The 14,631-nt window shown below is 32.7% G+C and overlaps 1 protein-coding gene across 1 annotated transcript; it reads left to right on the plus strand.

Moving 5' to 3' along the window:
• Window positions 1–7,044: 7,044 nt before the first annotated feature.
• On the plus strand, window positions 7,045–7,737 carry LOC18442308 (uncharacterized). The gene is made up of 2 exons (XM_088846218.1): window positions 7,045–7,503; window positions 7,717–7,737. The coding sequence occupies exons 1-2, from the start codon at window positions 7,045–7,047 to the stop codon at window positions 7,735–7,737; spliced, it is 480 nt and encodes a 159-aa protein (XP_088702344.1).
• Window positions 7,738–14,631: the final 6,894 nt, after the last annotated feature.

The raw sequence follows: 14,631 nt of genomic DNA on the forward strand, positions 1-14,631 counted from the left end.
TTTATTCTTTTAATATTTTTTTGACCGCCCGAGACTTATCCGATTAAAATAATTGTATCGGTCGGCCTACCGATTAAGCCGGTTAAAAAGCTTGTGGGCCATGTCCCATTAACCGTTCCATATTGATTTTTGCGAACGCTTATCCACATGTCATGACCTCATCCTTACAACCCCGTTACACTGGCAATCTTAGATAGACGGTGTGCCGTCGCACACAAAGACGGATCCAATTACCACATTGCAGCATTTTAAAAAACGCCGAGTCGAACCGGAATCGCCCGGTTCGACTCGGAAATAGTGAAAAAGGAACCGGATCGCCAAAAAATCGGAAATCGTCCGGTTCTAGAGAGAACCGGACGATTCTGTACAGTGAATCGCCGATTCACTGTACGGAATCGGCGAGTCCGAACAGTGGATCGACGATTCCGTACGGATTTTTTTTTTTTTTTTTTTTTTTGGTAATCCATGATAGATTTTTTTGTAATCCATGATCGAATTTTTTGGTTTTTTGTAACCCATAATAGAATTTTTTGTAATCCATGATCGAAATGTTTGTTTTCTTTTCTTGTAATCCATGATCGATTTTTTTGTTTTTTTTTTTTTTTTTGTAACCCATGATAGAATTTTTTGTAATCCATGATCGAATGTTTTGTAATATATGATCGAAATGTTTGTTTTTTTTTTGTAATCCATGATCGAAATGTTTGTTTGTTTTTTTTTAATCCATGATTGAATTTTTTGTTTTTTGCTTTTTTTGTAACCCATGATAGAGTTTTTTGTAATCCATGATTGAATTTTTTGTAATCCATGATCGAACTATTTTTTTCTTTTTTTGTAATCCACGATTGAATTTTTTGTTTTTTTTGTTTGTTTTTTTTATAGTCCATGATCGAATTTTATGTAATCCATGATCGAATTTTATGTAATCCATGATCGAATTTTATGTAATCCATGATCGAATTTTATGTAATCCATGATTGAATTTTTTGAAAATTTGTGATTTTTTTTGTTTAATCCATGATCGAATTTTTTTTTGTAATCCATGATAGAATTTTTTTGAAAATTTATTTATTTATTTTTTTAATCCATATTATTCAAAGAGAAAACGAGAGAGATGATGATTCTGAGGCCACCCTATCCCAGCCATATTATTCACATATCGAGTCCCAACAGCAACAGTGTAGGGATGAGCACGAAATACTGTAAATTAAATGCTGAATGGCGGTTCATGCAGGGAAAGAACATATCAATATTCGCATATTCATTCAAAAACATGAAAATTCTTAATGGAGTACCCTCATTTTTTATTAAATTCCTAAAAACCAATATTTATAATGAATTTTAATAATTTTTTCGGATTTTTTTGAAGCTTTATTCTGACCGATTCACCCGATTCCGATCCGGATAGCCGATTCGCCGATCCGGATCGCCGATTCACCGATCCGGATCGGTTTTTGAAAAGCCCGATCCGGGTCACCGATCCGGTTTTTAAACCATTGCCACATTGTCATCATTTTTTAACCCCAAAAAGAAAAAACAAAACAAAACAAGACAAGACATTCATTTAAAGGAATAGGGTGGTGTGGTGGTGTTGGTGGAAGTTCGAATCCCCCAACCATGACGCCATTGAAAAAAACAAGACATGCCCCTTAAAAAGGGCAAATAAGTTTATCTAAGGTTGCGCATAAATATATATATAAAAAAAATGAAACTAAAAAATAATGCATTTTGTGCAACACATTACTCATTATCTAGACTATATATTTTTTAGATTTTAAAGTAGTGCATCTTGCAACACATAAAAAATATATATTTATAGATCTACTTGATTTTAACCATATTTGGAATTTAAAATTTTCTAATTAAGTATGAAAATAGATTTTAATAAAATTATAGTTATGATAAAATAGATTTTCATATATTTATAGATCTACTTGATTTTAACCATTTGTAGAATTTAAAATTTTCTAATTAAGTATAAAAATAGATTTTAAGATAATACTAAGAATTTTGTAAATAAATTATATGTTATAATAAAATTTTAAGGTGCGCCTTAATTGGATTGTTTAAGGTTGCAACCTTATAGACACCGCACCCTTTAAGAAATAGGGAATACGGTGGTATTTGAGGGAGTACGAACCCCAAACACGAAGCCCATTATAAAATAAGGAAAAGTACATATAGAGCCCAAGCTCTAAACAATCAAATTAGAGCCTACTTCAAAAATTTTACTAGAAGAGATTGTTTTGATGCTCAAATTTCCTAAAATTGATTATCTTGATATTAAGATGCATGGATATGAGAAAAAAATGGATTCCAAGTTTTGGAAATAGTATATTTTGTAATGCATTTTTGGACCGTCAATTTTCAATATTTTCAAGTTTTCATAGACATGTCGATCTACTATTTTTTAAGCTTTAAGCTAGTACAAAGATTTTCAGTATTGAAACCACATTTCTCGATACTATTTGAAGGTAGGCTCTAATTTGATTGCTTAGAGCTTAGGCTATATACAAACCGCACCCCTTAAAATAAGGGAAAAGTTTACATAAAACCTAGGCTCTAAACAATCAAATTAGAGCCTACCTCAAAATTTTCACTAGAAGAGGTTGTTTTGATGCCCAAATATCATCAAATTGATCATCTCGACATCAAGATGCATGGACATGAGAAAAAAAATGGATTTCAAGTTTTAGAAATAATGCATCTTTTAACACTTTTTTGGACAGTCAATTTTCAAGATTTTGAAATTTTCATAGATCTATGGATCTACACTATTTTTTAAGTTTTAAACTTTACAAATAAAAATGAAAATATATTTTAAGACTATCACAAAGATTTCCAGTATTGAAACCACATTTCTCGGCACTATTTGAAGGTAGGTTCTAATTTGATTGTTTAGAGCCTAGGCTCAGTACAAAGCACACCCAATAAATAATAACAAAAAAGATATTTAAATATTATTCAAATTACACTAAACAAAATATTATTTACATTAGGAAAAAGTTTATAGAGAGCCGTGGCTCTAAACAATCAAATTTGAGCCTACCTCAAAAATTTTACTAGAAGAGGTTGTTTTGATCCCAAATATCTTCAAATTAATCATTTCGACATTAAGATGCATGTGCATGAGAAAAAAATGGATTTTATGTTCTGGAAATAGTGTATTTTGTAACGCAATTTTGGACAGTCAATTTTCAAGATTTTCAAGTTTTCATAAATCTATCATCTACACTATTTTTGAAGCTTTAAATTTTATAAATAAATATGAAAATATATTTTAAGGCTATCACAAAGATTTCCAATAATGAAACCACATTTCTAGATACTATTTGAAGGTAGGCTCTAATTTGATTGTTTATGTTGGGTTTATGTGGCCTTTAAAGGCCTTATGAGTGTGTAATGAAAAACATTTATTATAGTGGAATGTACACCAGTGGTAGTATGGTCCCTCGAAGATCATACTAAGTAAATGATATTTGCGGATATTGGACTGTGTTTGACGATCTAGGCCAGTCGGTTGGAAAACCCAAGGTACTTGGGTATAAAAAATAAACCGAGAAGGGTTTTTGGGTTAGCCCTTGATGAGGTCAGAGCTTATGCTTAGATGAGTGAGCCGAATAACTGTGTGACCTTTATGTGTGATGGTAGGCCTATAGAGATGGGGGTAAAAGACTCATCCATGTTCCATCACACGGCATGCATATAGATAGATCATTCGGGAAAGCTAGATATCCACTTTTGGGTGAAGCATATACATATGCGAGAGATACCCCTATGCACCATAGAGCTGTGGTCGCATCAAATCGTTGTGACCTTGACTTGTCTCTAGGGGAGGATCTGTAATCCACAGACTGGGATTGCGCTCATTGGCTCATCGACCAGACTTTGGTGACCCGCTAATGAGCCCCTACTTGGATTGTGGGTCATGGAAAACACTGGGTCGGTTCGATGAAGCGAGTGTGCTCTGTAGTCCACAGTTAAAGGTGAAGTACCTTGTGATCATTGATTGAATTCTGAATTCGTGAACCATATGGATCCACTTCCCATTATATTAATTTAATTGTGTTCATTTTATTATTAAATTATTTTAGATTTATTATTTGAATTTTTATAAGTCATTTGATATTTTATTTATTTTTTTGGATTTATAAAAATGAAGTTATTAATTTACGAAGTTATAATATTTTAAAATTCATTTTGTTTAATTTTAAAATATTTATTAAAAAAATATATGGAGGCCCATGGTGCACATGAGCCTACCATGTGGGTATTACGTAGGGCCCCACATACCATACATGGGTGGGACGCCCCACCCTTGGATACCTTCTCTTGTTGCTTTGTCTTCAAGTTTATTAAATATGGTAATTATATCTTGTAGCATATGGTCAAATATTGATTAGGAAATATGGAGCATATCTTATCTTGATTATTGGAGGAATATCTTGACTTGATATTATTGAAATATTCTTATGGAAAATATGAAATGGAATATGCAATTTATGGTATGTACTATATCTGTAATGGATTTAATTTATTTAAATATATTGATGGGAAAATGATTTAAGGAAAGAGGGATAATGGTTCATGCACATTCTATAATGTTGATGACCCATCTATGGAATGGATGACTCAGATCTCTCACCCCACAAGTCACCTTGATCAACGGTCCATATTCAATCTAAAAAAAGAAGCAAGCTATAGAAAACCCTAAAGAAACCCTAGACCTAAATTTCATTATAAATAGAGGTACTCTCCCCCATCTTTACACACCTCTCGTTCCAATAAACTCTCTCTCTCTTCCCTAGGGGCCACTTCCCTCTTTCTCTACTCTCTGGTTTTCTCTCTCTACTATCTCTCTCTCAAGATTTAATCTACGAATTGGGAAAATTAAGGTTTTAGCCTAATTATTTTGGAATTAGGGCTTTGTAGAGATTTAAAGGTGGTTACCTAGTTTGACTGAAATTAGCTTTCCTGGTTTGAGATTGAAGCTAGACCGCTGATCCCGCGCCATTGGATGTGGTGACTTGGTGTGAGGTGTAAAAAACCCGGTTGAGGTAATCTCCGGCATCTTTTCTTTTATTATTATTATTATTTTTTTATATTACCAAGCACAGTATTAGGTTGTATGAATGACATCAAGTAGTTGATATTTATTTTATTGATGTGTTATTTATTTTTGAAATTTCTATTGTTTGTAATGAGACCATCTATAAGTGACCTTCTTGCCAAAATTATAAGGGGTGATTATTATTTTTATTTTTTTTAAAAAAATTGTATTTTCTCGACAAAAGATTACATAGGTCGTGTTTTTAGTTTAGAGCCTAGGCTCTATACAAACCGCACCCTTAACATTATAACACAATGTAGGATGGAAATCCTACTCAACCAATATGGTGAGTCCGAGTAACTCCCCCGGGTCCAATTTTACCCGGGACAAGTCATGGAACATTGACACTAGGGACTGGTTGATTGTTGTGGCTCCACCATGTAGAAGCAATCCCTGTTTATTTTCCCAAGTAAGCGATATGTTACATTATCCTAATGCTCAAAATCCACTATGGACCATGAAACCGAGCGCTTGGATCGAAAAATTTGTGGGGTCCGGTGTTTAGTCCAACTGTATTAGTGGCACTAGATTTGGGGCCACAATCATAATGGAATGTCTGAGGTGTGAAAGAAAAGGTCAAGTTGCAAGGTCTAATAAACTCCAATTGGATCCTGGCTGGATTCAATTTGAAATCTGTGCGTTATGTCCAAATGTAACACTGGATAGATAGGGCTGCATTTTTTTAGAGTGTTGCCTACATGTATTAAGTAAAATTTTATGATACTCAAAATCCATACAACTTGATATTCGAGGCCTCCGTTCATGTTGTAGATATGCATAGCTTCCCCATAGTGTTTTGTTTTTTTTGTTAGACAAGCTACAAAATTAAATTCCCTTAAAAGAAGAGAAAAAAGGGAAAAAAAAGTGAGTCGAGCCCGTACTGGTCCTCGCCTCACCCTCCGGCCATAATTTGTGGCCCAAGCCCTCCTTATTAGGCTAGGCTTTTCTTGTTGTAGAAAGAACCTCTGGCCACGTGAAGAATTCCTAATGAGCAATCTTTAAAATATTAAACAAAATTTTAAAGAAATCATTTGTACTTCATCATTTATTTATTAACTAGAAAATCGAAAAGATTCTCTAATATTATGAGACCATATATTTTTAATTAGTTAATGATCCTACGGTACTCTCTCACACTCATGTGTATAAGACCCTAAAGGATCACTATTAAATTTAACAGATCTCTAGAAAAGTTATTATATGGTGATTTGTATCAAATTTAATGGTGATCGTTTGAGGTCTTACACACATGGATGTGGGAGGGTCTCATAGGATTATTACTCATCTTTAATACAATAATGTCACAATTACTCCTAGTCATTAGATGTATTGTTCGGTGGTTTGAGATATGTTACGAAGTTCTGAAAATTCTTTTTGGATTTTTAGTCTAGTCAAACATATAATCACAACCATCACATTAAAATCCGTTTGATTTGAAATCTGATAGATATAAGTGATTGTAAAATTTTTTTTTCATTAAAAGTAGTGATCTCTGTATATATTTTTTTAAAAAAAAATTAATTGTGTTCCACACAAATAAATAAATAATAAAAAGAAAAAAAAAAAAAGAAAGAAAGAAAGAAAGCAAGCTAAGAGACAAAGAAACGTGATGGGGTTATGTTTAGGATTTTCATGAAAAGCCATGGGCTGTTCAAGAACTTCAAACCCAGCAATAAGAGTAAGCCCCCGTTTCCTCGTGACTTTTTTGAGTCCTGCACATGGAAAGAGCGGAGAGAGCGTTTCCCCGGAATCTCTCTCTTTCTCTCTCTTATAAATCCATCCCCCCTTCTCCGTTCTCTTTTACTCCATCATCTGCACCTCTCTCTCTTGCTCAACCCAACCAAACCATGGGAGCCGAGCCAGACCCCGAGCCAAGCTCCACACCAACGCTTTCTTTTCTCCCCCTCCCCAACCAATCCCCCGAACCTGCCGGCATGGCCACACCCCCTCTTCGACCTCCAGCTTCAATTCCGTTCCTATGGGAAGAAGCACCTGGCAAGCCCCGAACCTCCCTCCCCAACCTCACCCCCTTGGTTCGGCGCCTAGACCTTCCCCCTAATAGGTTCCTTTGTATCAATAGTGTCATGGATCAAAATGACCCCTCTCCAACTAGTGTCCTACAAGGCCCTTATATGGGCAACTCCTCTACAAAATCAAAGGGCACCGGCCCTAGTAATAGTGGTAGACATGGGGACTTTTTTGGGTTTTGGGGTCGGAGAGTATGGCCTAATAAGGGTGGGTCTCTTAGGCTTTCGGAGTCTTTCAGGTTGAGTGGTGATGGAAAGAGAATGGACGGCTGGGATTCGGCTTCCGTGACAGAAGGGGCGGTCAGGATCACGAGGGTGGTGCGGAAGGATAGCTTCTTGAGCCTGAGTAAGACGTCGGGTTTGCTGGTAAGTTCAATGAAAAACGATGCATTTCTCTCTCTCCTCTCTGATTTTCTTAGTGAGATTTTACTGCTCTCTCTCTCTTTTTCTCCATATTTTTTATTTATTAAAATTGAGATTTTATTTCTCTCTCTCTCCGACTTTCTTCATTTTCTTTTCTTTTGTAGTGAGATGAAAATGATTTTTTTCTCCTTTTGAAGAATTGCAAATTTTTGGCAGGCGATCACAGATCTGTTCTGACTTCTGATATTCTCCTTCTTTTCTTTTTTTCTTTTTTTTGTGGGGTGAAATTCTGACATTCTCCTTGGATACTGGGAGTTTTGTAGTTTTGTACCATGGACAGTTTGGAAATGTTGGTGTTATGCAGGGGTAACCGTGGTTTTCTATTCCCCTTCTTTCTGTTTTTTTTTGGGTGAAATTCTGACATTCTCCTTGGATACTGGGACTTTTGTAGTTTTGTACCATGGATAGTTTGGAAATATTCGTGTTATGCAGGGGTAACCATGGTTTTCTATTCCCCCTTGGATGAATTATTGGGAATTTTAAGAAAAAAAAAAGTATTCAAGGGGACCGTTTGGTAATTTCAGAGAAACAAATCATCCAAAAACCTTAAAAATTTCCTCAATATTATTAACGATATAATACTCAGAATTTCCTTAATCTTATTAACGATATAGTACTCAAAATTTCGATAAATGTATTGGCTTACTTTTAGTCTTTCAAAATGATATTTCCCAAAAATTCTGTAAATTTGTTTATTAATCATATATGCTTAAACTAAGGTGTCTTGGTCTTCTTAGATGGCCGGGGTGATTTGGATCCGGTAGGTAACCGCATATCGGAATCTGGAATTTAAATCACCCCGGCATTTTAATGTTAATGTTGCAATCTTTAGATTTTATTTTTGAGAAATTTATGAAAATGGACCTTTAAGATATATCAGCGGCGTTTGTTTTATTTTCAAAGTACGGATTAAATACAAATGATGAAGCTGAAAAAATGAAGTTTTGAACACATTCATTTGGATTAAAAACAAGTTCTTTTTTTTTTGTAAAAAATAAGTAATTCATTTTTTCCAATTGGCTTGGCTGTTAGTGAGGGGCGGTCGTTTCTCTGTAGTTGTCGGTGGAAGACGTTCGGCTGAAGGGGGTATTTCCGTTATTTTTTGTAAAAGTGGAGAGCAAACTTTGTAGTATTTATTTGATAAAAAAATTTAATATATATATATTTTTTTGTGGTCAGAGAAGCATTTTGAAGCAAATGGTCCCGCTAAGGAAGAGGAAACACAAGAAAGAAGGGTTGTGATTCCACACCGCCTCCTCATCAACCGTTGCAACAACGCCGCGTGGCAACAATCAACGTTCTAGGGAAAACGAAGTTGTTATGGCCCGGTCTCCTAACGGAGTGTAAATAGTTGAAAAAAGATGGGGTCGTTTTCAACTTTGAAAAATGGAGACAGAGAAGTGTGTTTTTCATTTCATGTTATCGTTTTTTGTTTTAACGAAGGAGTGTGCTTTTTTCAGTTGGGGATAAAAGAAAAAAACAAGTAAGACAACATATTGATTAAAAAAGGTCTGAAATTTAGCCTAACCGGAATTTAGATGGAAAATTATGCCCTTAAAATCTGTGTCTTCAAAGTAATTATTTCTTTCGCAAGAAAGAATTAAAATTCTTTCACAAGAAAAATTAAAGAACAAAAAGTTTTGCAATCGATCCTACCGAAACATCATCATAAGAGATGGCTAGCTTATAAGAATACAAAAAATGAATGAAAATTTGTTGTTGGAGGAGAAGCATGTTAGTATGACAGAATGTGTAGGGACAGAATGTGTAGGGAGAAGGAATCTTTTTTTTATTTTTGGGTAGACAAATATATATTAGGGAAATTTATCAAAATATTTAGTGTTTTAAAACCCAATGGTTTTTTTATCTTGAGCATCAATCTTTGGATGGGAATCAGTTGGGACTGAATCGGTTATGGGATGGTGTACGTTCCATCCCTATTTCCCTCTAGGGTGCGGTTTGTATAGAGCCGACGCTTTAGACAATCAATGTAAAGCGCACATTCAAATAGTGTTGAGAAATGTGGTTTCAATATTAGAAATCTTTGTGAAAGTCTTTAAATATATATATTAATATTTAATTATAAACTCTTAAAGTTTAAAAAATAGTGTAGATCGAGAAGATTTATGAAAATTTGAAAATATTGAAAATTGACGTTCAAAAAATGTCTTACAAGATGGAATATTTTCAAAACTTGAAATCCATTTTTTTCTTGTCCATGCATTTTGATATCGAGATGATCAATTTGTAGGTATTTGGGCATCAAAACCACCTCTTCTAGTGAATATTTTTATGTGGGCTTTAATTTGATTATTTAGAGCTTCAGCGCTATATATATATATATATATATATATATATATATAAAAGGTTTGTCTAGATTGAACAACCATTCAAAATATAAAGGTTAAAGTTAGACGGGGTTGTGGTAGGTGTCAATATAAAAAAAATGATTATTTTTTGTTTAAAAAATTATTTTAATAAGTAATTTTACTATTATGCAAGGGTAAATTTGAAATTTTTATAAAAGTTCAATAGCATTTTGAAAGTTAGTGTCTTAAAATTCTATTTCAACTCATGATCATGTGTCATTTAATATAGATATTTGAAAATAAAAATAAAATATTAATAGTCTTAAATAGATCATATATAATAAATATTTGGATAAATTTCTTCATATATTTTATGTGGTCGTCGTATATCAATGAAGCTGAAGGGTAAGTTTTATAAGACAGCTGCGAGATCAATTTTACTTTATGGGGTGAAATATTGGGCGGTCCAAAAAACGATATGCTTAGAATGAGTGTAGCGGAGATAAAGACATTGAGATGAATGAGTGGCAAGACAAGAAAAAATAGAATTCCAAAAGAGTACATTTGAAAAAATTTAGGTATGGTACCAATAGGCGACAAGAAATGAGAGAAAATGCTTAATAGGGTCATGTGTGATATAGACTTAGTACAATACCTATTAAGAGATGCGAGTTAGTTCAAGTAGAAAGCTAAACAGAGATAAGAGGGATATAATTGGAAGTAGTAAGAAAATATATGGGTTCTTATGGCTTCACTAAATGTATGATTTTTAACATAGCAGAATGACAATGAAGATTTTACAATTTTCTCTTAAATTCACATCCCGATAACTATTGCGCATGGATATCTAACCCCTAATAATGGAAAATTTATTACCACATCATAATAATCGTTTTTTAACTAATTGATATTGACAACTAATTGATATTGACGACACAATTAGTTAAAAAAAGACTATTAATTTTTCCATTATTAGGAGTTAGATACCCATACGCAATAGTTGTCGGGATGCGAATTTAAGAGAAAATTGCATTGCGCTGATTGTATGCCGGGTCGCTGTAGAGAGACACATCACAATCGAAAGAAAAGTTGGTTCCTGATGAGGTTACACGTTTCCAGCGAAAATGATGTCGAGAGGACTAGCTTCCAATTTTTAGAGTGCTTTTTCCGGCGCTTTCTTCTCTACTTTCTTCACTGCTTTAGACGAGATTGTAGTCAGGGGGATTCATTGAATTTTATTAAATAGTACAAGAAAAAATAACGATTTTTATGCCAACTTAAATTGGTCGATCTGCTGATTTTTTACTATTGACTTATCTTGTACCCGTGTATACATGGAAGCTAATGATTTATCAGATTATTGGCTAAGAGGAGAGTGGCTTTAGATTTTTTTGTAGTCTCTCATGATGTAAATTTGCTGTTGTATGTAATTCACAATTGTTTTTAATGAATTACCGAATTTTGTAAAAAAAAAAAAGAAGTATAAAATCTATATTTATACTTCTTTTATGTTTTTTATTTGTTGCCTAAAATGCCCAAGTATCAGAGTTTCGAGATCCGAAATTCCTACGGAATTTTGGAATTCTTAAATTCCAAAAGTTCTTCGATCTCCAAAGGTAAAACACACCCCGTTGTGGGCAAAAAAGTAATTTCAGATTTCTAGAATCCAAAATTCTCAAAATTTTGGAATATGAAAATTCAAAGGCAAAAATTTTGGATTTTGAAAATCTGAAAACTTTAAATTCAGATTTCCAAACTTCAAATTTATAGAAATTCCATATTTTCAACATGCAGAACTTCTAGGCAGAAAAAATTCTGAAAAGTTCTGACTTTTTAAAATTCATATCTTCAATATTTGAAATTTTAATCCTAAATTTTACAAAATGTGGGCATTACTAAATGTCGGATCTTTGATATATGAAATTTTGGTAATTGCTTATCTAAAAAGAACTATAAAAATGTGCGTATGAATGTAATAACAGAAAATTTTGGATATTCCCTTCTTCATGTACCTAAGGTGGGTAAGATTATCTGGAGGATTGCTAAAGGCGTAATCATGTGGGAGGTTTGGAAGGAAAGAAATATAAAGTCCTTTGAGGGGGACTTCTATGGCTTTTGACAGACTAATTCATGTTATCAAATTTTCAATCTGGTTATGGCTATTTGTTTTAAAAGAGGGATGGGGTATCTCTAAAGTGGATGTTATGGCAACTTTACACAACCTTTTTCGTCTCGGTTGTATTAGTAATAGGTCGAAAAATATCTGGATTGCACCTCCAACAGGTGTTGCAACTGCAAATTGTGCAGAGCTTAGCGCGTGACTTGAAGGTGGTTTGAAATTCTTATTGCAAGGAATTGTGGTAACAAATGTTGGATTGAAGGGGACTCCCTGAATGTTATCAAGTGGTGTAATAAGGAGTAGCGTGTGCCATGAGAACTCCGACCTTTATAGTTGCAGATTTTAGATCTTGTTTTCCCTTTATCGGTCTCCTTTTCTCATGTTTATTGAAAAACAAACTTTGTGCCTGGGCTAAGGGTGATTCATTTTTACCTTTTTTATCACTTATGATGATGTAATTTTATTTCTTTAATATTAAATAAAAATAGTAACATTTGTCAAAAAAAGAAAAAGAAAAAAGAGTTAGATATTTAAAAAAAATTAAGTGGAAAAAGAGTGAAGACCAGATATATGCGTTGTTTTCACACCGTCTTCATCCTAATCATTGATTACGAGATTGTTGGGTTGCATCTATTACTCATTTCGTTTAATAGTGATATATATATATATATATATATATATATATATATTCCCCCTACAACATAGAAGTTCTATCCTCCCCTTATCCAACCGTCCATTTTTTAATGGATGGCTAAGATTGCCCCAATCACAATATTATGTCTCTACACTGGTTTATTTTCAACTTTTTTTAATTTTAAATAAACTGTTTTGACACCAAAATTTGGAACATCCATTCCTCTATTAAACTCGCACTAACAAAAAATATGAAAAAATATTTTCAGTAAAATAAAATGACCAAAATACCCTTGAAAGCTTCAAGAGGTATCTTGGTCATTATTTTTTATCGAAAAATTAGTGTTAACATTTTTTATAAGTGTGCCCCAACAAGAGATGGAACGTAACAATTTCATATTAAAAAAAATTGTATTAAAGAAACTAAAAATAAAATACTTTGAGACGTCGGATCTAAGATCAAACGATTAGTGACTCTCTTGATAAAAAATAGAGCGCTAGATGGTATGAGGAGGATAGAACTTCTATGTTGTAGGGGGAACATAAAAGTTTTCCCTCTATATATATATATATATATGAGATAATCTAAACTTCACAACCCTTCTAATTACAAAGGTTCAAGATAGAGAGAGTTATGACGGGTGAATTTATTAATTTTGTAGTCTATTTTTTAAAAAAGTTATTTTTATGGGGCAATTTTGTAAATATTACTACAAGACAAATGCTATTTTTGTTATCTCCATAAGGTGTAAAGTTGAAATTTTAACTAAAGGATAATGACACTCTACAAATAAAGTTCCAGCACACAAACTTTCAAAATGATATTGTACTTTTGTGAAAATTTCAAATGTAAAGTTGCCTATTTAAATAATTTTTTTAATAAAAAGGAAAATTTGATAAATACACTCATCACAACCCTTTCTAACTTGAATCTTTGCATTATATATATATATATATATATATATATATATATATATATATATATTGAAAAACTCTTTCCAATGCCTATAGGTGAAAATGAACAATGATTTAGCTTATCCTCACCACTATCCAAATTTCATCTCACAGTCACAGTTGTCTATTAATGTTTAATTTTTCATTTTTTTTTCTACAAATCTAAATTACTTGAAATTTGGAGTGTGTATATATCTTAGTGAGGTGCACTTAATAAAAATATTTAAAAAATAATTCGTAAAATATAAATTGATCAAAATACCCCGATAAATTTTTGGGGGTATTTTGTTCAATTTTTATTCTGTGGCTTATTTTTTTTCATATTTTTATTAGGTGTGTCTCACTGAGGTGTACACATGCCCTAAATTTCAGATCATTCTGATTAGTAAAAAAAAAAAAAATGAAAAATGAAAAATGAAACACTAACGGACAACTGTGACCATGCGATGAAGTTTGGACGTCGGATCCACCTAGATTCGATCAGGGCCGATCAGCGTTTATTGTAGCAGTACACGAATCGGAGTAATGTAGCATCTTATATATATATATATATATATATATATATATATATATATATATATATATATATATATATATATATATATATATATATATATATATATATATATATATATATATATATATATATATATATATATATATATGAAAATACTATAAAATGGCTATAGGTGAAAATGAACAGTGATTTTGCTTACCCTCATTATCATCCAAGAAAAAAAAAAAAAAAAAGAATTTCAAGTTCTAAAAAATATATATTGTAACACATTATCTAAACCGTTTATTTCGCCCTCAAAATAAGTGCACACATATCTGCAAGATTTCTAACATTTTTTTAGCTTTAAATTTCATAGTCAGTATTGAGATTTGATTTTAAAGCTATCATGGAAATTTACGATGCCCAAATTGCTTTTCAGTCCTGGATTTGAGGTGAGGCTTTACTTTGTTTTCGTAAAGCCTAAGCCTTATAGAAACTGCGTCTTCTAGTAACAATGCCTTTGAACATAATATGTACCGGTGGAACAAAAGTGAAATAAA

The sequence above is a fragment of the Amborella trichopoda genome, chromosome 1 (assembly GCF_054954075.1).
Source record: "Amborella trichopoda isolate Santa Cruz 75 chromosome 1, AtrichopodaSantaCruz75HAP2 v2.0, whole genome shotgun sequence".
Lineage (NCBI taxonomy): Eukaryota > Viridiplantae > Streptophyta > Magnoliopsida > Amborellales > Amborellaceae > Amborella > Amborella trichopoda.

Excerpts from the sequence above, each read along its gene's own strand:
- LOC18442308 (XM_088846218.1), top strand. The coding sequence starts at position 7,045 with ATGGCCACACCCCCTCTTCGACCTCCAGCTTCAATTCCGTTCCTATGG. Across the intron at positions 7,504-7,716 it reads GTAAGACGTCGGGTTTGCTG|GCGATCACAGATCTGTTCTG; the intron begins GTAAGTTCAATG and ends AATTTTTGGCAG.